General features: G+C 43.6%; 1 protein-coding gene across 2 annotated transcripts; it reads left to right on the top strand.

Annotated features, from left to right (window-relative positions):
• Positions 1 to 266: 266 nt before the first annotated feature.
• Positions 267 to 25,152, top strand: LOC106585800 (nucleolar protein 6 (RNA-associated)). 2 transcript variants are annotated; one of them, XM_014172438.3, is made up of 26 exons: positions 267 to 425; positions 832 to 1,035; positions 1,265 to 1,381; positions 1,507 to 1,686; positions 1,784 to 1,952; positions 2,288 to 2,422; positions 2,657 to 2,820; positions 2,917 to 3,037; positions 3,210 to 3,268; positions 3,696 to 3,797; positions 3,888 to 4,003; positions 4,123 to 4,300; positions 4,544 to 4,666; positions 4,760 to 4,908; positions 6,421 to 6,496; positions 6,621 to 6,761; positions 8,432 to 8,549; positions 11,615 to 11,769; positions 12,273 to 12,436; positions 12,554 to 12,706; positions 21,059 to 21,156; positions 21,446 to 21,570; positions 23,470 to 23,559; positions 23,771 to 23,971; positions 24,210 to 24,311; positions 24,408 to 25,152. In XM_014172438.3, the coding sequence occupies exons 1-26, from the start codon at positions 402 to 404 to the stop codon at positions 24,555 to 24,557; spliced, it is 3,414 nt and encodes a 1,137-aa protein (XP_014027913.2). In that variant the 5' UTR covers positions 267 to 401; the 3' UTR covers positions 24,558 to 25,152. The 2 variants fall into 2 exon arrangements, with proteins under 2 accessions (XP_014027913.2, XP_014027914.2); XM_014172439.3 differs by having other exon boundaries at positions 271 to 442.
• The last annotated feature ends 1,465 nt before the right edge of the window (positions 25,153 to 26,617 follow it).

The raw sequence follows: 26,617 nt of genomic DNA, 5'->3' as shown, positions 1-26,617 counted from the left end.
TACGAAACTTCTTTTCGATTAAATAAACCTCACGTAGCAAATACGCCATACATTTTTTGTAGACCAAATTTGACCCTCATCGACCTCCATACAAAAACTCCTTGCTTGGTTGGCGAAACAACGGAGAAAGAAAAACGCCACCTACTGGAGGGAGAAAGGTTGTCCACCCAGTCGGGCCTCTCTTCCTCCGCATCCTTCCGTATATGCTCATGCAACGCATCTTGAGTTCGATGGGCGGAGTTACACGGAAATGAGCCAATCGTAACACACAGTTGTGTGTCGTAATGCGCTAGGGTCTGACTGATCCTGTCCACACGTGAGAATTGTGCCGACAACTGAAAGTTGTCATATGCATGGAATTAAAACGAGTGCCCATTGAACAACCAGTGAATAAATAAAAGATGAAAGCAACAGCCGAGGAGCAGGTAACTTACATTACATAGTGTGTACTTTTTCATTTTAGCATGAGGCAATGACTAGTACTACTAACTAGCTGCCAGCTAACGTTAGCATCGCACATTACATGTGTACTGTAACACTTCATGTGTAGCTAACGTAACGGTAACATTAGCTAGCGGAGACTATCTATTTGCTTAGTATTACATATAACGTTAGTAGTTAGCGAGCTATAGTATTTGAAAGGTTGTCGGAATTACAGTTATGACGAGTTTCTGTAGGTAGTCCAATTTATCTAGCCAACAATAGCTAGCCCATGCCTTTTATATCCACCATGCAGCCAACTTGATGCTAGTTAGCTTACTAGCTAGATCTCGCACTACAACATATTCTGATATGTGTGTTAACGTTACACATGTTTCTCACGTTTCAAAGATGGCGCAATCAGAGTCTTCGCACGATGAGGAAGATGAGGGCCCGACCAGGGCAAAAAGGGGTAAGCCCGAGGTGGTCCAGGACGGGTTCCTCCGTCCCGTGAAGCTATCGCGCGGCGACCTCTACAAACCTCCCACCGCAGATGAACTAAACCAGCTCAAGGAGGCCGAGAGCCTGTTCCACTGCAGCCTGCTCAAGATGCAGGTGAGATGGGGGTTAGGTATGGGTGGAGAACGGTGGTTAATTCACAAATCAATCGTTTTCAACAACATTGACATTGTGTGTGTGTGTGTGTACACACACGCCTACATTCCAGTATTTCTCATGAAGGGGGAACCACACGGCCACTTAGCAACATGACAACAGTCTCAATGGTCCCATGCATGCATATACATTTGTTAATCTCCCTCTGTCTCCCTGCCAATGCCAACAGATGGAGGAGCTGCTGAAGGAGGTTTCCCTGAGTGAGCGCAGGAAGCAGCTGATTGACTCTTTTGTCCAGAGTGTCACTGAGCAGCTCCAGACTGTACCACAGACTTCTGAAATGGAGGTATGTCAGTGATACTGTGGTTCCAGGGGATTAGAAATAATGGGAACTTGTTGTATTTGGTCTAAACTCAATGATCTCCAAAATGTTTTTCAATGCCATTGATCTCTCTCTTGCTCTTTCCCCAGCTAAGTGACTTGTCATGGTTGTCAGGAGGGGTGAAGGTCCCCTTTGTCTTGGTGCCAAAGGCAGCCAAGGGCAAGTTTCACATGGCACCGCCCATATCTGTTACCATCATAGGCAGCTACCCACTGGGCACCTGCACCAAACCAGGCATTTCAGTTGATCTGGCAGTCGCTATTCCTGCTGTACGTAACGCCACACTGTTCACTCTGAACAATAAGAGTCAACATTTGGTCGGACAACAGAAATAACAACATACGTCTATTCATGTATTATCTTCAGGATGTCCTGCACCCTAAAGATGCCCTAAACCAGAGGTACCCACGGAAGAGGGCGATTTACCTGGCAGGACTGGCACAACATCTTGCCGCCTCTCCCGCCATCGGGGCCATGCGGTACTCATGTCTCCATGGCAACCGCCTCCGTCCTATCCTGTTGCTCTCCCCTCCAGGTACCGAGCATCTGTCACAGAAGGGTGGGACAGCAACAGTGCTTCTGCATTGCTTGCTGTTTGGGGTTCTGGCTGGGTTTCTGTATAGCACTTTGTGACATCGGCTGATGTAAAAAGGGCTTTATGAATACATTTGATTGATTGAACGGTTGGTTCATTCTAAGGCCAAGTCTTGTAGAGCTTAAACCTTTTTTCACAGTTTTCCTTGACTCAAAGCCTAGCTTGGTTGGATTTAGCATGCAACCCATATGGTTGTCGGCAAGCACCTATTCAGTACCTATTCACAACGTTTTGTGTGTGTCAATAATGATTAAATGAAATGGCCCTTTTTCCAGGTAAAGACTCCTCCAGCTTCACCTTGCGACTCCACGCCTGCCCTCCACCGGGCTTCTTCAAGCCCAGCCGCTTCCACCCCCAGAGGAACAACATCCGCACCGACTGGTATACTGGCCTGGGGAGCTCTCAGCCAGGTGAGGGCCTCAACTCAAACCAAGCAGCTTCGATATATTGTTTCCTAAAATACAGGTCTCTTCTGATTTAGGATGCTAACGGAAACCGATTGTTAAACGGGATGAGTGTTCCTTGTTGGGGGAGATGGTACACTAACCTGAATTACAGCAGTTCATTGGAGAGATTCTTCACCTTTAAATCAGACTTAAGTCTACGTTCTCATCCATTCCTTTTCTGTCTGTATTTTTGGGCAGCGACGAGTGAGCCGCCCACTCCCCACTACAACAGCTCTGTTCTTGGGGACATGCTCCCCAGGGCCCACCTGCAGTTCCTGACCGCTGTGAGCTCCCAGTGTGCCGCCTTTGCAGAGGGAGTGGCCCTGCTCAAAGTGTGGCTCAGACAGAGGGAGCTAGACCAGGTATGGGCCCCTGCACCACCACCCGCTCCCTCTCTATCAAGAGTTTTACCAGGCTGAATGAACCCAGCGCTTAAACTACTCTCTCTCTTCCCCCAGGGCGTTGGGTGTTTCAGTGGATTCCTGGGCTCCATGCTGCTGGCCTACCTCCTCTCCTGCCACAGAGTCAGCAACACCATGACAGCCTACCAGCTGCTCCGCAACAGCCTGCATTTCCTAGGTAAGATGCATGAGGTCTCATCTCCTACCTGTCTGTCTACTCCTACTGTTGGAGTAGCATTGCATGTACCATAAATACCATACCTGGTGCTATTGCAAAGTGTTTAGTGTTGATCTCATCACTACTCTGTTTAGAGCCCGTCTCATTGTGATCGCTTTCTTCTCAATCTCAGCTTTCAACGACCTGACAGAGAATGGAATTACCCTAGCCAAAGGCCCAGATTCAACAGCGGTGAGGCAGGACTTGTCCAAATGACTTTAAAGGAAAATGCCACCCAAAAACTTTCTTTTGGCATTTTTTTTCCATTAGTCCTTTGTTGATATAGTCCCAAAATGTTTTTCATGTCAGAAATCAAGTTTTCAGGTTGTATAACTTTCAAAATACATAAATACACCTGGTAAAATCATCATATGATGCAAAATGCATCATACTGGGTGTATTTCTGTATTTTTTATTGTATCTCTTAAACTCCATTTCTGACACGCAAAATGTTTTGGGACAATATCAACAATGGACTAATGAAACAAACACAAGAAGCTAGTTTTTTGGGGGGAATTTTTCTTTAGTGGTGGAAGGAGTGCTTTTCTATTTTCTCCATTATGGATCATAATCACATGTTTTTCTTCTCCCCCTTGTTTTCTTTCATTCCCTCCCTCAGCCCTCTCTCGCTGAGTTCCACACTGCTTTCCAGGTTGTTTTTGTTGACCCCTCTGGACACCTCAACATGTGTGCTGACATGACAGCCTGCACCTACAAACACGTGAGTGCCCTGTGGCAAGGTGCCTTGAGATTGGCTGGATGGCAGTAACACGCCCTCTGATTGGTTGACTGTAGCTTGTTTGGCTCTCAGGTGCAGCATGAGGCTTCTCTGTCGCTGCAGTTTTGGGACGACCCCACCGTGGATGGATTCCATGCCCTACTCATGACCCCCAAACCCATGATCAGGACCAGTGACCATGTCTTCCAGTAAGGCCTGGTTTGGACACACGCTAGCACACACGCATTTATTGTTGTCTCCTCTTGTATTAACTTTGACCCCCCCCCCATTCTGTTTCTTCTCCTTTCCTGTGTGTCTCTGTCATCAGGCTGTGTGAGCTGGTCAAGCTGCAGTCCTGCTGTAAGAAACTCAACCTCCTCAGTGAACTCATGGACCACAGTGGAAACTACGTCCTCACCGCACTCCCCTTTATCCTCTCCCTCCTGCAACGAGGACTGGGCCAAAGAGTCCGCCTCCTCACCCACTCACTGACCCCTGACCCTGAGGTGAGTATTCTCCTGCTTTCCTTGATTTCCTTATGTTAAATAGTACTGGATGGTTTGTGTTCCTGTGTTTCACTTTGTAAAATGTGTGTGTGGTTGAGACAGGTTGTGTGTGTAATTCAGGTCTGTTGACTGGGACGGACTGGTCCAGTACGTTTAGAGAGAACTGTTTACTTGATAACATTCCTAATGGTAGTCTGGTTGGTGTGTGTGTGTGTGTAACAGTGTATGTTTTTGTTATGGCAGTGGCCGGTGGAGAGTGATGCTCCGAAGCACAACGCCCAGCCACCCCTGTCCTTTGGCCTGCTGCTCAACCCAGAGCAGGCGGCCTCTGTACTGGAGAGAGGACCCCCAGCCGATAGTCCCAAGGTCTGTGTCTCTTTCTCTCTTTGTGTTTCTGTGTTAACAATCAATACCATGTTTTCAAATGTGTCATTCTCACTGCTGTGTGTGTTTGTGCAGGCTGAGGAGTTCCGGCAGCTGTGGGGGTCTCGCTCTGAGCTGCGTCGGTTCCAGGACGGTGACATCACGGAGGCTGTGTTGTGGGAAGGAGAGACCACCTGTCAGAAGAGACTGGTCCCACGCCAGCTCATCACACACCTGCTGCAGCTGTACGTACCTCACCACTCCTAAGCACAGATCTAGAATCAGATCATCCTACCTCCAATCCTAACGGTAACCGTTTGGGGGATTGATAAAGATCTGACCCTGTATCAGTGGGTTTAATTAAAAAAAAATATATATATTTCACCTTTATTTAACCAGGTAGGCCAGTTGAGAACAAGTTCTCATTTACAACTGCGACCTGGCCAAGATAAAGCAAAGCAGTGCGACACAAACAACACAGAATTACACATGGAATATACAAACGTACAGTCAATAACACAATAGAAAAAGTCTATATACAGTGTGTGCAAATGGTGTGAGGTAAGGCAATAAATAGGCCATTGTAGCGAAGTAATTACAACTTAGCAAATTAACACTGGAGTGATAGATGTGCAGATGATGTACAAGTAGAAATACTGGTGTGCAAAAAAGTAAATAAAAACAATATGGGATGAGGTAGGTAGATTGGATGGGCTTTTTACAGATGTGCTGTGTACAGCTGCAGCGATCGGTTAGCTGCTCAGATAGCTGATGCTTAAAGTTAGTGTGGGAGAGATGTCTCCAACTTGCAATTCGTTCCAGTCATTGGCAGCAGAGAACTGGAAGGAAAGGCGGTTTTGTCACCAAAGCCCCATATACAACCCACCACTGCGACCTGTATGCTCTCGTTGGCTGGTCTTTACTTCATATTCGTCGCCAAATCCACTGGCTCCAGGTCATCTATAAGTCTTTGCTAGGTAAAGCGACGCCTTGTCTCAGCTCACTGGTCACCATAGCAGCACCCACCTGTAGCACGCGCTCCAGCAGGTATATTTCACTGGTCATCCCCAAAGCCAACACCTCCTTTGGCCGCCTTTCCTTCCAGTTATCTGCTGCCAATGACTTGAATGAATTGCAAGAATCACTGAAGCTGGAGATCTATATCTCCCTCACTAACTTTAAGCATCAGTTGTCAGTGCAGCTTATCGATCATTGCACCTGTACACAGCCCATCTGTAAATAGCCCACCCAACTACCTCATCCCCATATTTATTGTTTTGCTCCTTTGCACCCCATTATCTCTACTTGCACATCTATCACTCCAGTGTTTAATTACAATTTAGCAATTAAACACTGATTTCGCCACACTGGCCTATTTATTGCCTTACCTCCTTAATCTTACTACATTTGCACACACTGTATATAGATTTTTCTATTGTGTAATTGACTGTACGTTTGTTTATCCCATGTGTAACTGTTGTTTTTGTCACACTGCTTTGCTTTATCTTGGCCAGGTCGCAGTTGTAAATGAGAACTTGTTCTCCGCTGGCCTACCTGGTTAAATAAAGGTGAAATAAATAAACCCTTTCCTAGACTGGAAGGAAGGAGTAGGCTGAGCTGTTCATCAAAATGCCTGCATCCACACACAGCCTGTTTGACAACTCTCCACCATCTTTTCCTTGTATGATGTTGTGTTGGTTGTATGGGAAGTTCTGTTAGAAGCATGTTTAAGAGGGGCTCCTTTCTCTTCTCCTCAGTCATGCAGATATACCAGAATCCTGTGTCAGATACATTGGAGGGATGCTGGATGATGTCATCAAAATGGGACGCGAGGTAGTTCTGAGTTTTCTCTAGTAGTGCATCTTACTGTGTGGGTTGACGACCCCCTCCATACAAACTTTGACATTTGAAACCTGTTAAAGCTGTGTGTGTGTGTGTGTGTGTGTGTGTTCGCCAGGTGTGCAGTACGGGTGAGGAGGAGAGTCTGAAGGTGGTTCAGTCATATGACGATCTAAGCAGGAAGCTGTGGAGGCTGGAGGGGCTTCCCCTGTCCATCACCTCAGTGCAGGGGGCCCACCCAGCCCTCCGCTACACCCAGGTAACCCTAGCTACTGTACTCTACCTAGACCCTCCCCATTGACACATCTCAACAGGGGTGTATTCATTGGTGCAAACCCTAACAAAAGGGTTTGGCAACGTGAGTTTCAGGTAGGTCACTTCCCGTTAACCTCCCACCCTATTCAACAGCCAGTGAAAAATCAGAGCGCCAGATTTAAAACCACAAAATGTCATAATTCAAAGTTCTCAAACATAGGACTATTTTACACCATTTTATAGATACACTTCTCCTGAATCGAACCACGTTGTCCGATTTCCAAAAGGCTTTACAGCGAAAGCAAAACATTAGATTATGTTAGGACAGTACATCGACACAATAACCACACAGCCATTTTCTAAGCAACTAGCATGCATCACAAATACAAACACAGCTAAATGAAGCACTAACCTTTGACGATCTTCATCAGATGACACTCCTAGGACATTATGTTATACAATACATGCATTTTTTTTGTTCGATGAAGTTCATATTTATATATCAAAACAGCATTTTACAATGCCGCGTGACGTTCAGAAAATATTTTGCCTCCAATACTGCCGGTGAATCAGCACCACAATCTACAAAAATACTCGTCAAAAACATTGATAAAATATTAAACTGTCATTCAAAGAATTATAGATTAACATCTCCTGAATGCAACCGCATTGCCAGATTTCAAAATAACTTTACTGGGAAATCACACTTTGCAATAATCTGAGTACTGAGCTCAGAGAAAAACACTAGGCGATACAGATAGCCGCCATGTTGGAGTCATCTAAATTAATAAATAGTATTAGAAATATTCACTTACCTTTGATGATCTTCATCAGAAGGCACTTCCAGGAATCCCAGGTACTCAACAAATGTTGTTTTGTTCGATAAAATCCATAATTTATGTCCAAATAACTCCATGTTTGCGCGTTCAGTAAGGTACTCCAAATGTAGGGCCGCGAGGGAAATGTCACGACGAAAAGTAAAAACAAATTGTATTTAGGTTTGTTCAAACATGTCAAACGTTGTAAAACATCAATCTTTAGGGCCTATAGAACGTGAAGATTCAGTAATATTTCAACCGGACGGTTCCTGTGTCTTGAAAAAGTTTTTTGAACAGAGCTAACACTCTCATGAATGGGCACCAATGAAGTGATGTCATTCCTTGGGTTACCAACTTCCCAGCCTTCCAGTCGGGTCTCTGTTCATCGTAGACGCCTCAAACAAGGTTCTAAAGACGGTTGACATCTAGTGGAAGCCTTAGGAAGTGCAAAATGAATCCTTAGTCACTGTGTGTTCGATTGGCAAGACTTGAAAGGACTACAAGCACCAGAATTCTCACTTGCTGCTTAGATTTTTCTCCGTTTTTTGCCTGCCATATGAGTTCTGTTATACTCACAGACATCATTCAAACAGTTTTAGAAACTTCAGAGTGTTTTCTATCCAAATCTACTAATAATATGCATATTCCAGTTCCTGGGCCCGAGTAGTAGGCCGTTTAATTTGGGTACATTTTTCATCCGGCCGTGAAAATACTGCCCCCTACCCTAGTGAAATTAAGGCCTGTTTGTTTCCATTTGGTTCCTAATCCACTCCAGCTCCATGCAGCAGACGTTAATTAGCGAGTTGGAGATGGTTCATAATTTCAATGTTTGATTTGTGCTTCCTCCACCACACAGGTGTTCCCCCCAGTGCCCCTGAAGCTGGACTACTCATTCTTTGACAGAGAGAAGTTGTCCCGGTCACTGGTACCCCATGAGGTCAAGCCTTGCCCTGTGTACATTACCCCTGTTAAAGGTACCGCACACCATTTCTTGTCTGCCCCACCAGGGTGCGTGTGTGTATGGGGGGGGGTGCGTGTGTGTATGGGGGGGGGTGCGTGTGTGTATGGGGGGGGGTGCGTGTGTGTATGGGGGGGGGTGCGTGTGTGTATGGGGGGGGGTGCGTGTGTGTATGGGGGGGGGTGCGTGTGTGTATGGGGGGGGTGCGTGTGTGTATGGGGGGGGTGCGTGTGTGTATGGGGGGTGCGTGTGTGTATGGGGGGGGGGTGCGTGTGTGTGTATGGGGGGGGGGTGCGTGTGTGTATGGGGGGGTGCGTGTGTGTATGGGGGGGGTGCGTGTGTGTATGGGGGGGGGTGCGTGTGTGTATGGGGGGGGGTGCGTGTGTGTATGGGGGGGGGTGCGTGTGTGTATGGGGGGGGGTGCGTGTGTGTATGGGGGGGTGCGTGTGTGTATGGGGGGGTGCGTGTGTGTATGGGGGGGGTGCGTGTGTGTATGGGGGGGTGCGTGTGTGTATGTGTATGGGGGGGGTGCGTGTGTGTGTATATGGGGGGGTGCGCGTGTGTGTGTATATGGGGGGGGTGCGCGTGTGTATGGGGGGGGTGCGTGTGTGTGTATATGGGGGGGTGCGTGTGTGTGTATATGGGGGGGTGCGTGTGTGTGTATATGGGGGGGTGTGTATGGGGGGGGGGTGCGTGTGTGTGTATGGGGGGGGGGGGTGCGTGTGTGTGTATGGGGGGGTGCGTGTGTGTGTATGGGGGGGTGCAGGTTAATGCTCAACATTCTTCAATAATGAACACAGTAAGCAGTCAGTAAAACAATCTCAGCCTCCTTATAAAACGTTAATTTTGGAAGCACTAAAACTATATGATGTCATGGGACTCGAGGCGTTAACTCATGCCAACAAATGAACGAAGAGCATAGCATTGCGTTTCTTAAAATACAAACAAACAACTTCCCAGTGCAATAAGATGATAAATACAGCCCTTCGCCTTGGTAGATTGACAATATACCACAAACCCCTGAGGTGCCTTATTGCTAGAATAAACAGGTTACCAATGTAATTAGAGCAGTAAAAATAATTGTTTTGTCATACCTGTACTATTGGCATTCAGGGCTCAAACCATCCAGTTTATAATAAGAACACAGTGAGTCCAAAATATTTGAGACACTGACACGTTGTTGTTTTGGCTCCGTACTCCAGCGCTTTACTTTGGCTCTGCACTCCAGTGTACTATTCACAATTCATTGAGGACTATCTCTAATCATGGTAGCATCCACATTACTGTAGAAGTGTTTAGAAACATTCTATTTTCATTTACAATAAGTGACTCCAAAATGACCCATTTATTTACCATTTCTATTGGGCACAAATTTATCTGGAACACAACCAAAACAAACAGAAAATGCACCCAAACAAATTTGTAGTCATAAGCTTGATGTAGACATTGTGCTATTAATATGGGACCAAATAGTTAACTTTTGACTACTACAATACACAAGTGAATTTGGCCCAACACTTTTGGTCCCTTAAAATTGGGGGGGAGACTATGTACAAAAAGTGCTGTAATTTCTAAATGGTATGGATGAAAATACCCTCGGTCTGCACTTTAACCTCATAGTCATTGTATCATTTACAATCCAAAGTGCTGGAGTACAGAGACAAAATAATAAACACTTCAGTTCAAAAGTTTGGGGTCACTTAGAAATGTCCTTGTTTTTGAAAGAAAAGCACATTTTTTTTTGTCCATTAAAATGACATCAAATTGATCAGAAATACAGTGTAGTTAATGTTGTAAATTACTATTGTAGCTGGAAACAGCAGATGTTTTATGGATAATCCACATAGACGTACAGAGGCCTATCATTTTAAAAGGCTAATTGATCATTAGAAAACCCTTTTGCAATTGTTAGCACAGCTGAAAACTGTTGTGCTAATTAAAGAAGCAATAAAACTGGCCTTTAGACGAGTTGAGGATCTGGAGCATCAGCATTGGTGGGTTCGATTACAGGCTCAAAATGGCCAGAAACAAGGAGCTTTCTTCTGAAACTCGTCAGTCTATTCTTGTTCTGAGAAATGAAGGCTATTCCATGAGAGAAATTGCCAAGAAATGGAAGATCTCTTACAATACTGTGTACTACTCTATTCACAGAACAGAGCACACTGGCTCTAACCAGAATGGATAGAGGAGTGGGAGGCCCCGGTGCACAACTGCACAAGAAGACCAGTACATTAGTGTCTAGTTTGAGAAACAGATGCCTCTCAACTGGCAGCTTCATTAAGTAGTACCCGCAAAACACCAGTCTCAACGTCAACAGTGAAGAGGCGACTCCAGGATGCTGGCCTTCTAGGCAGAGTTCCTCTGTCCAGTGTCTGGCAAAAGAACACAATCTTAGTCTTTTCTTTTTTATTGGCCAGTCTGAGATGGCTTTTTCTTTGCAACTCTGCCTAGAAGGCCAGCATCCAAGAGTCGCCTCTTCACTGTTGACGTTGAGACTGGTGTTTTGCGGGTACTATTTAATGAAGCTGCCAGTTGAGGACTTGTGAGGTGTCTGTTTCTCAATGTCTACACTGTATTTCTGACCAATTTGATGTTAAATGTGCTTTTCTTTTAAAAACAAGGACATTTCTAAGTGACCCCAAACTTTTGAACGGTAGTGTGTAATTGTCACTGGCCCAATACTTTTGTAGCTCACTGTAAATTCCAACAAGATTTGTTCAGCATAGAATATTGAGCAACAACAAGATGAGTAGCCTTTCGAAATGGCCAGTAGCTGCCATATCAAAATCTGACAGTAACAATAGCACATCCAACTGGCTTGAACATCATCAAAATACTTAAATGACAACAATGAATTGTTTAGCATCTAATTGTATATAGCTCTTGTCGGACTCTGAGGTTTGAAGAGCATTTCTTCACAGGCAGCTCGTAGTCTACTGGGAGTCTGTGTTAATCATGTCCTTAAATCATGTCCTTACTGTACAGACCTAATAGAAGTGTTTTGTTGTGGATGCAGAGAAGGTATGCTATTTTTTTGTGTGTTTTCTGCTATGAACCCTTCTCGTTTGCCTTCTGTTGTAGTGATCTGCCACATGGAGGGCAGTGGGAAGTGGCCTCATGACAAAGTGGCCATCCGCCACATTAAAGCAGCCTTCCACATCAGCCTGGGAGAACTGTTAACCCAACACCACCACTACACCTGCCAGCCCAGTCCCACACACCTGGATGTGTGGAAGGTATGGGCCCTGCTCTCGCTCTCTCTCTGTGTGTATGTGTGTGTGTGTGTGTGTGTCTCTGTAGTCTTTGTGTGTGCGTGTTTATTTCAAACCAACGCAAAGCCCCCTGTTGTTATGGTTACACTTAGATATGACATTAATTGGATGGAAATGTCAAGGTAAAAATACCATCAGGTTTTGAACAGAATGGTGGCAGACAGCCACAGGGACCTGTCTACAGGTGCTGTGAAGAGGAGTTGATATAGGTCTGTGTAGTCACTATGTTGCACATGGTCTGTTGTGCATCAGGTGTGTCTACTAGACAGTTTAGGGATGTATTCATTAGAGCACACCATAGCAAAACGTTTTTCAATGGGGGGGGGGGGGGTAGGATGGTAGTGATTGTTAATTAATGACATCTGCAGTTGTCACAATTGGGCTTTATAAAATAGATTTGATTTTAATTTGACTGGTATAGGGAAGCACTGTTATCAGACATCTTGACTAACTGTGTGTGTGTGCAGGATGGCTTGGTGTTCAGGATCCAGGTAGCGTACCACCGGGAGCCTCAGGTCCTGAGGGAGAGTGTTAGTCCAGAGGGGCTGCTCATCGTCAGGGACAACGCGGAGGCTCAGGCCCTGGAGATGGCCACCATGCAGCGGCCCCTACTCACCAGCACCCTGCACGGGTCAGGCACCAGCTTTACACTGGAGCTCTCTCTCTCTGTCAGCTAACACTATAGCTTTACACGTTCTCTCTCAAACAGACACACATATCCAAATGTCTCTGTGGTTGTGTGTTCAAGGCTCCAGCAGCTCCACCCATGCTTCGGGGCGGTGTGTCGCCTGGCCAAGCGCTGGCTGGGAGCGCAGCTCTTCAGCGATGACATCACAGAGGACACTGCTGACCTGCTGGTGGCGTCCCTCTTCCTGCAGCCGGCGCCCTTCACTCCTCCAGGGTAACTAGTTACCTACTTGTAGTATCAATCCCTCTGCTGATTTTCCTCTCACTCGTTCTATTGTCACCTTCCTGTACCACAAATTCTTTGTTTGTCTGTGTAATCTGAGGGATGTATGTGTGTCTAATATGGTCATACATTTTGGCAGGAGGTTAGGAAGTGCAGCTCAATTTTGTAGGCAGTGGGCACATAGCCTGTCTTCTCTTGAGAGTCAGGTCTGTCTACGGCGGCCTCTCTCAATAGCAAGGCTATGCTCACTGAGTCTTTACATATTCAAAGCTTTCCTTTAATTTTGGGTCAGTCACAGTGGTCAGGTATTCTGCCACTGTGTACTCTCGGTTTAGGGCCAAATCGTTTAATTCTTTTCAATGTGTCAAGTAATTATCTTTTGTTTTCTCATGAGTTGGTTGGGTCTAATTATGTTGCTGTCCTGGGGCTCTGTTTGTGTTTGTGAACAGAGCCCCAGGACCAGCTTGTTTAGGGGACTCTTCTCCAGGTTCATCTCTCTGTAGGTGATGGCTTTGTTATGGTTAAGGTTTGGGAATCACTTCCTTTCAGGTGGTTGTAGAATTGAATGGCTTTTTTCTGAATTTTGGTAATTAGCGGGTATCGTCCTAATTCTGCTCTGCATGCATTATTTGGTGTTTTTGTACGCGGAGGATATTTTAGCAGAATTTGTGAATTCTTGCTTGGTGAGCGGACCCCAGACCTCACAACCATAAAGGGCTATGGTTTTTATAACCGATTCCAGTATATTTTTTTGCCAGATCATACTGTGTTTTTCATTAGTGTTTTCCAGTCGTCAGCTAATCATCCGGTTACAGATTCATTTTCAGCCGGCTACTTTTTCTACTTCATATTAACTTGGTTACTTTTCATTTAGAAGTTTTAATTTGATATGCATCTTCTAGTGATCTATTGATAGGATAGGCGCCTGACAGTCAAAAAGCGAGCGATGATGGGAAAACGCGGTCTGTCTGTCCTGCCTAGGTACAATTTGTGTGCTCTGTGGTTGGTTGCTGTCAAATTTGTTTCCAAGGAGAAGGGAGAGCACGATGCTCGTGAATTTGCACGTCACATGTAATGTAAGTGGTAACGATGAGTCAAAATCCACTTAGCCAAATGATTGTTGTCTGCCACAGTCATTTGCTTTCACATCTTTCCTATATCCAGCAACGCGGAGTTCTGGCGCATAGGCCACTTACTGTGCTTTGATTGACAACTGAACAGCAAGTGTTGACTAGTTTATTGAAGGTGTTGCATCTTCTATATCCCTTTGCCGTTCATAAATAATGCAGCGTGGTTCTACTGTATTTTTTTATTTTACCTTTATTTAACTAGGCAAGTCCGTTAACCTCTCTGGGCCAGTGGGATGCTTGCGTCCCACCTACTCAACAGCCAGTGGAATCCCGTGGCGCGATATTCAAATACCTTAGAAATGCTATTACTTCAATTTCTCAAACATATGACTATTTTACACCATTTTAAAGACAAGACTCTCGTTAATCTAACCACACTGTCCGATTTCAAAAAGGCTTTACATATAAACATTAGATTATGTCAGCAGAGTACCCAGCCAGAAATAATCAGACACCCATTTTTCAAGCTAGCATATAATGTCACGTAAACCCAAACCACAGCTAAATGCAGCACTAACCTTTGATGATCTTCATCAGATGATACTCCTAGGACATTATGTTAAACAATACATGCATGTTTTGTTCAATGAAGTTCATATTTATATCAAAAAACAGCTTTTTACATTAGCATGTGACTAGCATGTGACTAGCATTCCCACCGAACACTTCTGGTGAATTTACTAAATTACTCACGATAAACGTTCACAAAAAACATAATTATTTTAAGAATTATAGATACAGAACTCCTTTATGCAATCGCGGTGTCCGATTTTAAAATAGCTTTTTGGTGAAAGCACATTTTGCAATATTCTGAGTAGATAGCCCGGCCATCACAGGCTAGCTATTTTGACACCCACCAAGTGTGGTACTCACCAAACTCAGATTTACTATTAGAAAAATTGGATTACCTTTGCTGTTCTTCGTCAGAATGCACTCCCAGGACTTCTACTTCAATTACAAATGTTGGTTTGGTTCCAAATAATCCATAGTTATATCCAAATAGCGGCGTTTTGTTCGTGCGTTCAAGACACTATCCGAAGGGTGACGCGCCCGGCGTGTTTCATGACAAAAAAATTCAAAATATTCCATTACCGTACTTCGAAGCATGTCAAACGCTGTTTAAAATCAATTTTATGCCATTTTTCTCTTAAAAAAGCGATAATATTCCGACCGGGAAACCCTGTTTTCGTTCAAAGACGAAAAAATAAAAACATGGTGTCGGCTCGTGCACGCGCCCCAGTCTCATTGTTCTCAGATCGACCACTTACCAAATGCGCTACTGTTTTTCAGCCATGGCCTGCAAAGTCACCATTCAACGTTCTGGCGCCTTCTGAGAGCCTGAGAGCCTTCTGAGAGCCTTCTGAGAGCGTTAGAAAATGTCACGTTATGCCAGAGATCCCCTGTTTTGGATAGAGATGATCAAGAAGGCCAAGAAATAGTCAGAGAGAGCACTTGCTGTTTGGAATCTTCTCAGGTTTTGGCCTGCCAAATGAGTTCTGTTATACTCACAGACACCATTCAAACAGTTTTAGAAACTTTAGGGTGTTTTCTATCCAAATCAAACAATTATATGCATATTCTAGTTACTGGGCAGGAGTAGTAACCAGATTAAATCGGGTACGTTTTTTTATCCGGCCGTGCAAATACTGCCCCCTATCCCCAACAGGTTAAGAACAAATTCTTATTTTCAATGACCGCCTAGGAACAGTGGGTTAACTGCCTTGTTCAGGGGCAGAAGGACAGATTTGTACCTTGTCAGCTCGGGGATTCGATCTTGCAACCTTTCGGTTACCAGTCCAACGCTCTAACCACTAGGCTACGCTGCCGCCCCTATGTCCATGGTATCGGGACAAGTTTCCTATCCTGAGCCTGCCAAGACACTGACGCTAAAGTCAGTGACTCTGGTCTCGTCAGTCAGTGTAGCCTACCAAATCGCGTCGGTGAGAGCGCTGTTCATTTGGCTCCCTAATTTGCACGAAGCTAGGCTAACTTCTAGGCTGTCAAATACCTCCACAATGAGACGGTAGCTTCGCTCTCTACAAAGTCTTTGTTAACAAAATAATAACTCTCTTATAAAATAAAATCTGTATTTCCCTTCAAAACCCGGTAGGTTTGGGTTTTGTTCTACTTTTATCATCTTCTTTTATCGGTTTTCTTCACCAACACCGATAATGTCTCTCCTTCCTTTTTTCAACGTCTCTCCCTCAGGCCTCCTCCTGTTAACCAGGTCAATTCTCCCATTGGCCACAGCTTAACAAGCTACCTTATTGGTCAAAACTTAAAAGTAAACCAACCTATTCACTTGTACATTAAATAAATATTTCTTCAAAATAAATGCATTAATGACGTTACAATACAGGAGTTCCCCAGGGTAGATTTTTAAATTTTTTACTAACGACATGCCACTGACTTTGAGTAAAGCCAGAGTTTCTATGTATGCGGATGACTCAACACTATACACATCAGCTTCTACAGCGACTGAAATGACTGCAACATTCAACAAAGGGCTGCAGTTAGTTTCAGAGTGGGTGGCAAGGAATAAGTTAGTCCTAAATATTTCTAGAATTAAAAGCATTGTATTTGGAACAAGACACTCACTAAAACCTAAATCTCAACTAAATCTTGCAAATAATAATGTGGTAATTGAGCAAGTTGAGGAGACTAAACTTCTTGGAGTAATCCTGGATTGTAAACTGTCATGGTCAAAACATTGATACAACAGTAGCTAAGATGGGGAGAAGTCTGTCCATAATAAAGCATTGCTCTACCTTCTTAACAGCACTATCAACAAGGCAGGTCCCAAAGGCCCTAGTTTTGTCGCATCTGTCATGTTCAGTCGTGTGGTCAGGTGTCACAAAAAAGGACTTAGGAAAATTGTAATTGGCTTAGAACAGGGCAGCGCGGCTGGCCCTTGGATGTACACAGAGGGCTAATATTAATAATATGCATGTCAATCTCTCCTGGCTCAAAGTGGAAGAGTGACTTCATCACTACTTGTATTTATGAGCGGTATTGACATGTTGAGTGCACTGAGCGGTCTGTCTGAACTTTGGCACACAGCTCGGACACCCATGCATACCCCACAAGACAAGTCCAGAACAGACTATGGGAGGCACACAGTACTACATAGAGCCATGACTACATGGAACTCTATTCCACATCAAGTAACTGACGCAAGCAGTAAAATTAGATTTAAAAAAACACCTTATGGAACAGCGGGGACTGTGAGGCAACACAAACAGGCATAGATACATACACACACACGATAACATACGCATTATACATACACATGGATTTAGTACTGTAGATAAAGTTGATGTTGGAAGTTTACATACACTTAGGTTGGAGTTAAACTCTTTTTTTTCCCGACCATTCCACAAATTTCTTGCCAAAACTATAGTTTGTTAACAAGTCGGTTAGGACATCTACTTTGTACATGACACAAGTCATTTTACCAACCATTGTTTACAGACAGATTATTTCACTTATAATTAACTGTATCACAATTCCTGTGGGTCAGAAGTTTACATACACCTTTAACAGCTTGGAAAATTCCAGGAAAAGATGTCATGGCTTCTGATGGGCTAATTGAGATCATTTGAGTCAATTGGAGGTGTACCTGTGGATGTATTTCAAGGCCTACCTTCAAACTCGGTGCCTCTGCTTGACATCATGGGAAAATCAAAAGAAATCAGCCAAACCTCAGAAAAACAATTGTAGACCTCCACAAGTCTGGTTCATCCTTGGGAGCAATTTCCGAATGCCTGAAGGTACCACGTTCATCTGTACAAACAATAGTACGCAAGTATAAACACCCTGGGACCACGCAGCCGTCATACCGCTCAGGAAGGAGACGCGTTCTGTCTCCTAGTGATGAACGTACTTTGGTGCGAAAAGTGCAAATCAATCCTAGAACAACAGCAAAGGACCTTGTGAAGATGCTGGAGGAAACGGGTACGAAAGTATCTATATCCACAGAAAAACGAGTCCTATATCAACATAAACCTGAAAGGCCACTCAGCAAGGAAGAAGCCACTGCTCAAAAACCGCCATTAAAAAGCCAGATTACAGTTTGCAACTGCACATGGGGACAAAGATTGTACTTTTTGGAGAAATGTCCTCTGGTCTGATGAAACATAAATGAAACTGTTTGGCCATAATGACCATCTTTATGTTGGGAGGAAAAGGGGGGAGGATTGCATGCCAAAGAACACCATCACAACCGTGAAGCATGGGGGTGGCAGCATCACGTTGTGGGGTTGCTTTGCTGCAGGAGGGACTGGTGCACTTCACAAAATAGATGGCATCATGAGGCAGGAAAATGATGTGGATATATTGAAGCAACATCTCAAGACATCAGTCAGGAAGTTAAAGCTTGGTCTCAAATGGGTCTTCCAAATGGACAATGACCCCAAGCATACTTCCAAAGTTGTGGCAAAATTGCTAAAGGACAACAAAGTCATGGTATTGGAGTGGCCGTCACAAAGCCCTGACCTCAATCCTATAGAAAATGTGTGGGCATATTTGAAAAAGCATGTGCGCGCAAGGAGGCCTACAAAACCTGACTCAGTTACACCAGCTTTGTCAGGAGGAATGGGCCAAAATTCACCCAACTTATTGTGGGAAGCTTGTGGAAGGCTACCTGAAACATTTTACCCAAGTTAAACAACTTAAATAAAGGCAATGCTACCAAATACTAGTTGACTGTATGTAAACTTCTGACCTACTGGGAATGTGATGAAAGAAATAAAAGCTGAAATAAACAATTCTCTCTACTATTATTCTGACATTTCACATTCTTAAAATAAAGTGGTGATCCTAACTGACCTAAAACAGGGCATTTTTACTAGGATTAAATGTCAGCAATTGTGGTTTGTCCTCCAGATGACAAGCATGGTTTAGAAACTCTGACTTACATGAGAGATTTTTGCTGGCACCTGAAAATATATATTTTTTTCAATCATGGATAATTACAAAAAAACTCTGATCATAATCGCATCAAGAAAATTGCCCATATGTTATGATACTCATTTTGTCTAACAATTTCGCGCACCCCTAAATCACAGCTCTGAGTCAGTACATGTTAGAATCACCTTTGGCAGAGATTACAACAGTGAGTCTTTCTGGGTAAGTCTATAAGAGCTTTGCACACCTGGATTGTACAATATTTGCATATTATTCTTTTAAAGAATTCTTCAAGCTCTGTTAAGTTGGTAGTTGATCATTGCTGGACAGCCATTTTCAAGTCTAGCCATAGATTTTCAAGAAGAAAAGTCAAAACTGTAACTAGGCCACTCTGGAGCGTTCAATGTTTTCTTTGTAAGTAACTTGTGTATATTTGGCTCTTTGTTTTAGGTTATTGTCCTGCGGAAGGTGAATTTGTCTGTTGGAAAGCAGACTGAACCAGGTCTTTCTCTAGAATTTTGCCTGTGCTTAGCTCTATTCCGTTTCTGTTTATCCTAAAAAAAAATCGCTAGTCCTTGCCGATGATAAGCATACCCATAACATGATGCAGCCGCCACCATGCTTGAAAATATGAATTGGTACTCAGTGATGTGTTGTTGGATTTGCCCCAAACATAACGCTTTGTATTCAGGACATGACGTTAATTTCTTTGCCAAATTTTTTGCAGTTTTACTTAAGTGCCTTATTGCAAACAGGGTGCATGTTTAAGAATATGTGTATTCTGTACAGGCTTCCTTCTTTTCACTCTGTTATTTAGGTTAGTATTGTGGAGTAACTAAAGTGTTGTTGATCCATCCTTGGTTTTCTCCTATCACAGCCATTAAACTCTTACATGTTTTAGTCACCGTTGGCCTCATGGTGAAATCCCTGAACGGTTTTCCGCCAGTGTCTTTGTAGTGACTGGGTGTGTTGGTACACCATCCAAAGTGTAATTAATAATTTCACCATGCTCAAAAGGATATTCAATGTCAGTGTTTTTATTTTACCCATCTACCAATAGGTGCCCTTCTTTGCGAGGCATTTGGAAAACCTCCCTGGTCTTTGTGGTTGAATCTGTTTGAAATTCATTGCTCGACTGAGGGATTTTACATTTATCTGTATGTACAAAGATGAGGTACTCATTTTAAAAACCATGTTAAACACTTATTGCACGCAGTCCATGAAACTTGTGACTTGTTAAACATTTTTACTCCTGAACTTATTTAGGCTTGCCATAACAAAGGGGTTGAATACTTATTGACGCAACATTTCAGCTTTTCATTTTTTATTAATTTGTAAAAATGTCTAAACAATTTCACTTTGACATTATAGGGTATTGTGTGTAGGCCAGTGACCCCTTGACTTTTTCCACCTTTCGTTCTTATTCTGAAATGGATTAAATGAAAAACAATTGTTCTACACACAATACCCCATAATGACAGATTTAAGTATTGAGTATTTAAGTATTTGAGTATTACACACAATACCCCATAATGACAGATTTAAGTATTGAGTATTTGAGTATTACACACAATACCCCATAATGACAGATTTGTAGATTTGTTTTTGTTGCAACATAAAAAAGATATATCACAAGCAGCATACTGAGCTAAACGTTTGGAAATGACAATTTCATGGTCTCATTCATAGCCTAAAAATTCATATCAAGTGCAAGTTTACTGTTCAGCTCCCATCTGAAGGTTGGCGGGCATTTAGTTTGCCTTCTACTGCGGATCGCTGAAGTATCCTAATGATTACTCTTCCTTAATTCAAATATTATATCAACACAAGACCTAAAAGATGGTTTGGTTCAGAAACTTGGAACCAAGCTCGATGTATCAGTGTAGCCTGTTTCTGCCTGGACTTGTTGAAATATCTTCACGCCTAGAAAAAAAACATCCAGGCTTTTTTATTTAAAAAAAGACACAGGGACAGTTTGGGAAAAAAAGCTAATCTTGGCTGAATCGTCCTTTGGAATAATGGACATTCTGGGGTAATAAATACATAACCAACATTCTCTAATAATACTAGTCCCATGCGAATAGGACTTTTAATACCATATTCTAACATTTTGTAATTGGTCATATGTTTTTGCTGTTTGTCCTTTGATAAAAAAAATTGGGGGAGAAGTGGTTTATCCATCTCTCTGTTTCTTGTGCTCGCTCTCTCCTCTGTCTCTCTTCCTGTCTCTCCTCTCTCGCTCTCTCACTTTCTCTCTCACTTTCTCTCTTCCTGTCTCTCCTCTCTCACTTTCTCTCTCCTCTCTCAGGTCTCCTCAGGTAGGTTTCCTTCGCTTTCTCCACCTACTCTCCTCCTTCGATTGGAGAAATAACCCCCTGGTTGTCAACCTCAACAGCCAGCTCACCGGTGAGCACACACACACAATGTGGATTATATTGTATCTTACACAACAATGTTCATCTTATCATACTCATGCAGCAGTAAATAAAGACCCCATAACATCTTCTCTCCTTCCCTCTGTCCTTTCCACTCTGTCCTGTTCTCCCTTATCCTACCCCTGTCTTTCTCCTTCCCTCTGTCTTGTCTACGCTCTCTCCTACCCCTCTCTTTCCCTCTCTCCTACCCCTCTCTTTCCCTCTCTCCTACCCCTCTTGCCCTCTCTCCTACCCCCCTCTTTCCCTCTCCTCTTCTGTAGCTGCTGACTACACTGAGATCAAGAATGACTTCATAGCCTCCAGAGAGTCTCTGCCTGTTATGTTCATGGCCACACCCAACGACAAGAAAGTCTCCATTTGGACCAAGCAGGCTCCCACTGTGCAGGTCAGAACACACACATGCAGTACATTCACCAGTATGTCACATCCAATATTTTATTTGTGCAGCACATTGTACACAGCATAGTAACAGAAGAGGCATACACAGAGACGGAGTTAAAAAAAACACAACAAAGATTTCAAACTTTTCAATTGACTCTCACGCTGTCTAGGACAGGCCATGTTCTTGTCAGTCTGTATATTAAACAGCCTAGTCAATTGTTGGATTCTGAGAATATGAAATATACTTACGTCACTGACGGAGAGGGTAATGTATAACATTTACAATATGGCAGAATATGTTATTGTTATCCATCAGGGATCCTCTGGGAGGAGAAGAGACACAGTCTGGTACCAATCACCATGACAGCCTTGAGTTGGGGAGGACTGAGCACTTTGGGGTAGAGGTCAGATGAAGTGAGGAAGAACAGATATCACTAAAGTTCTGTCTAGCAGCAGAGATGCATTGGCTGTTCAGTGTAGGAGGTTAAATATCAGTGCTGGTGTGTGATGTCTAATGCAGCCGTATTGACCCCTATGGGAAGAATAAACTTGGTTTAAGATTTCATAGGTTCTAATTCTCATAGTAAAAACTTGACACTAACAGAATATAATGATAGAGGTGCCATCATAAACAGCGGAGTAGAAATGAATTGCACGTTCTTGTTAGTCGGCAGTCACACAGTTTCCTGAACCTTGGACACTTCCTCAAAGCATACTGCTCTTCTACGTCACACTGTTGAAAGATGCACTCATACCGTTATCAATATTACTATTACTGCTTCGTAAAGAAATCAAAATAAAGTTGAAATGACTAGCGTCGTATCTCTCACCATAGGCAGCTGACTGTTTCTTTCCTTGATACGGACCTCTTGCTTTTGAACCTTTCAAGCACCTCTTGTAAATCACTCATCTGTAATGCCATACACATTCAGTTTGTCATGTTATGACACCAATACAATCATTATATTACATGAATTCAAAATGGCAAAAATACCATTTTACTTGACCGCTTCCTTTTTCATTCATGGTGTTCTATCTAGACGAATTCAATGGATATGATGATTCAACATGATCAAGAAGTTCATGTAATGCTCACCAGTTTTTATTTTTTTATTTTTTATTGCTGTCCACTTCCGGAAGGCAATCAGTTGAAGGTCTTGTTTTCATGTCCGCTGTTTGACAGAGTGCGCTGTGAAATACGGCAGCACACAGCAACATGGGGAGGAGATGCAGCTTCCTATCCTTCTCATGTTGCTTTCCTGTTCCACCTAACCCACTGGATTCCAATGCTCCAACTAGCTGCTCTCTAGACCTGCCATGTTTTTGTCGGTCAAATAACTTTGAATTCAATAGGCCTAATGCATGATGTGCAGACCAACTAACATTTCATGTGCCTGAGGAAAACGTGTGCGTTTGCGGCATCTGTCACGTCACCTTCACATTGATGGCAAAGGTGCACTTCATTTTGAACGGCTGCAGTGTTCCAACTGAACGTACGAAGGCTGCGGGGTAGCTGGTAGAATGATTTGAATATGTCCAAGGACACTGCACTTTTCACTCGCGTAATCAAATGATTCATCGAGAGGCTGAGCACTTTTTGATAGAACAGATTATAATGGAGCTCAGTGCACATGTTTTTACAGCCCGACGTTCTCACCAAGATGCCCATGTCTGGTGTTTAGACAGAGTAAGCCTAGCGATTCGATAGAACTCAAACTGTCCTCAGCTGACTCATTCACAGTATTGACCATACAGCTGTTTAAACCACAGGTGAGGATAGTTCTGAATGAGGAGTTTCAAACATATCTCTTTACGGACAACCAACAAGGGTTTGGTAGGATCGCTCTCACTATGCTGGCCAGTATCAGGTGTGGGTTATTGAGGGGTTTGTCTCTGTGCTCAGATGTTGCAGCGTGTGGTGATGGTGGCTGCAGAGAGCCTGAAGATTCTGGAACCTCAGCTGATGGACTCCAGCCAGATACAGGACGTCAGGGTCAGTCACACACACGTTCTTAAACTACCACTCGCATGCATAATTGTGTCATGTTTTTCTTCATTTCCCCAAAATTATTGCATTGTCAAACCTACTATAATATACCATTCCATCATTACCATTCCTTCTCTCTGTGTTTGTGTACACACACACACACACACACACACACACACACACACACACACACACACACACACACACACACACACAGGTGGTCATGCGGCCTCCATTGGATCCCTATGATGTCCTGATCCACCTGAGCCCCAAGCAGGTGCCCTTACTGAGCCAGGCAGTGGACCCTCCTCATGCCACCTTCAGCAGGGGCATCCTGGCTGGCAAAGTGGCCAACACTGGAGGGGCACTACCTGTCATCGACTTCAACCCTGTCACCCACTACCTGGCAGAGCTCAGGGTAAGTACCGGTGTGGTGCTCACTGGGCTCTGGCTTGCTGGTTTTCTATAGAAGCAAAAAGACAACGTCTAGGTTTTTCCTGACATGCAGTTTGCCATTTATTTCTAGTGGCCTTGTGCAGCCTGGTCTATTACCTTGTGGGTGTAGGTTTCAGACAATGTAGTTCTTGTCATTTTGGTTCTTGACTCGGGTGGGTTAAAGGCCTTCCATTTTAAACCTGTCTGCTTATCTTTCTCAGGATGCATTTGGAGACCTGGCTCTGTTCTTCTATGACCCCTATGGCGGCACTGTGATCGCGGTGCTATGGAAACCCAAAGCCTTCAGTCCACTGCCGTTCAAGGTAAAGACCGGAAGTCGTAGAACATATCTTTCTTTCCCTCTCTATTTGCTTATTCATTTCTTTGTGTATCCCCTCGTGTGTGTCCCTCTGGAACAGACCTCCCAGATGGTGGCTCGTCGTGTGGAGGTGAGTGGGGAGGAGGCTCACACTGTCCCCAACGTGGAGGCCATCCTGGAGGATTTCAGGGTCATGGGCCAGGGCCTGGTGAAGTCGGTGGAGCCAAGGATGGAGAGATGGGTGGTGTAGTGTAGACTTGAGGTCACACACACACACATGTACCATGATAATACTTTAACTTGCACAATCAAGTTCGATTTTAAATGAATTCCCCATAGCCAGCAACTTTCTTAGTGCAAAGGTTGCATGTTCAAATCTCATCACGGACAACTTTAGCATTTTAGCTAACTTTGCAACTACTTAGCATGTTACCTAACCTTAACCCTTTAACCTAACTCCTGACCTTGCTAACATTAGCCACCTAGCAATCTAGCTAACGTTAGCCGTAACCAATTGGAATTGGTCACATATCATACGTATTGCAAATTCATAACATATTGTACAAATCGTAATTCGTAACATGAAATGGATGATGGACATCAACAAATCAATAATACCATAGGAAATGCAGCATCATACTAAATTGAGTGAGTGAATTTACTTTTACTATGTTATGTTTACCCCTGAGTACAGCTTGAACACATTTAATTTTATATATATATCTAATTCTGTGATCAAAACAAGTCATGGAGATATATTGGGTAGGAGAAATGTTGTAAGAAACTAACCATGTCATTGTTTTCGCTGGTGCTTTACCCAGTCTTATAAAAACTTGTATTCTCAAGCTCGTCTGTGTTACTGTTTCATCTGGGAGGGTAAATACTGACAGCGTGATGCGGTAGCAGTGAACTGTCCTTACGCTATTCCCCATAGTGTAAAAGCAGTCTCGTTGAGATGATTTATCCTGACCAACAGGGGGCACTTCACCCTATCTATGAAAGTAGAACATGAACTTAAAGGCTCTGCATGGTCAATCCGCATCTGCATTAGCCATGCAGCATTTACGGTGAAATGGCCTTTGCAGAGGTCAGGGCATTCATACTTGTGCTTTGCAGAGCTGTTGTGAAGGAAGTGAGTTTGTGCTCATACAGGACCTCCTGCCCTCACCTACTGTCAACTAGTCATGTCAATGCAGAGCGTTATGGAGCCCTATGAGTTGTTACAAAAAATTTGAGAGGCTCCACGGGAGTGCGGTATGGAGCTCAATTTGGCCTCTGTGTACCTACGGCAGCTCCGCAAATGCTCACACCGTTCAAGCACCTCGGGCCACATTTTCGTATCAAGCATAAGTTGTCTCTTAGAGTACAGGCAGGCATGCCTGAGCTTGACGGACTAGGCTACACCCTCCCCTGCTCCTGGGAAGAAACCTGGGGATGCATAAGTAACATGAAGTGTCATTACTCTGGCCGTTTGGGTGTAACGATTTCCATTTGAAATAGCGTAGAAGTAAGTTCTCACTGGTTTCATAATCACAGAGCTGCCAATATCGCCTCGGCGGTAAATTCCAAAGAGCTTGCATATTCTTTCACAACTGCGTAATGGGTAAGAGTTAAAAATATAATTATTCCAAAACAAGCAAAATTGAACGCCTTGCTTGCTTTACCTTAGTTACACATCATAGTGAGTGGAAATAAAGGATAAATAACACAAATGTTTGCTTCTTTTTATGAACCTCTTACCTATTTTACAGTTGCGAAAGAATATGCAATATTCTATAGAAGCAAAAAGACAATGGGTTTTTCCTGACCTGCAGTTTGCAATTTATTTCTCGTGGCCTCGTGCAGCCAGGGCTATTTCCTGTGCCTTGCAAAAGTATTTATCCCTCTTTTTGTTTTTCCTATTTTGTTTCATTACAGCCTGTAATTTAAATTGATTTTTATTTGGATTTCATGTAATGGACATACACAAAATAATCCAAATTGTTGAAATGAAAAAAATTACTTGTTTCAAAGAATTAAAAAAAAACAGGAAAGTGGTACTTGCTTATGTATTCACCCCCAAATGCTTTGAAGCTCCTAAATCAGATCTGGTGCAACCAATTACCTGCCAAGAGAGGGCTGCCCACCAAAACTCACGGACCAGGCAAGGAGGGCATTAATCAGAGGCAACAAAGATAACCCTGAAGAGCTGCGAAGCTCCACAGCGGAGATTGGTGTATCTGTCCATAGGACCACTTTAAGCCGTACACTACACAGAGCTGGGCTTTACGGAAGAATGGCCAGAAAAAAGCCATTGCTTAAAGAAAAAAA

This window comes from Salmo salar, chromosome 24, assembly GCF_965601325.2.
Source record: "Salmo salar chromosome 24, fSalSal1, whole genome shotgun sequence".
NCBI lineage: Eukaryota > Metazoa > Chordata > Actinopteri > Salmoniformes > Salmonidae > Salmo > Salmo salar.
Note: the sequence above shows the minus strand (reverse complement) of the source record. Positions and strands in the feature narration are given on the sequence as shown.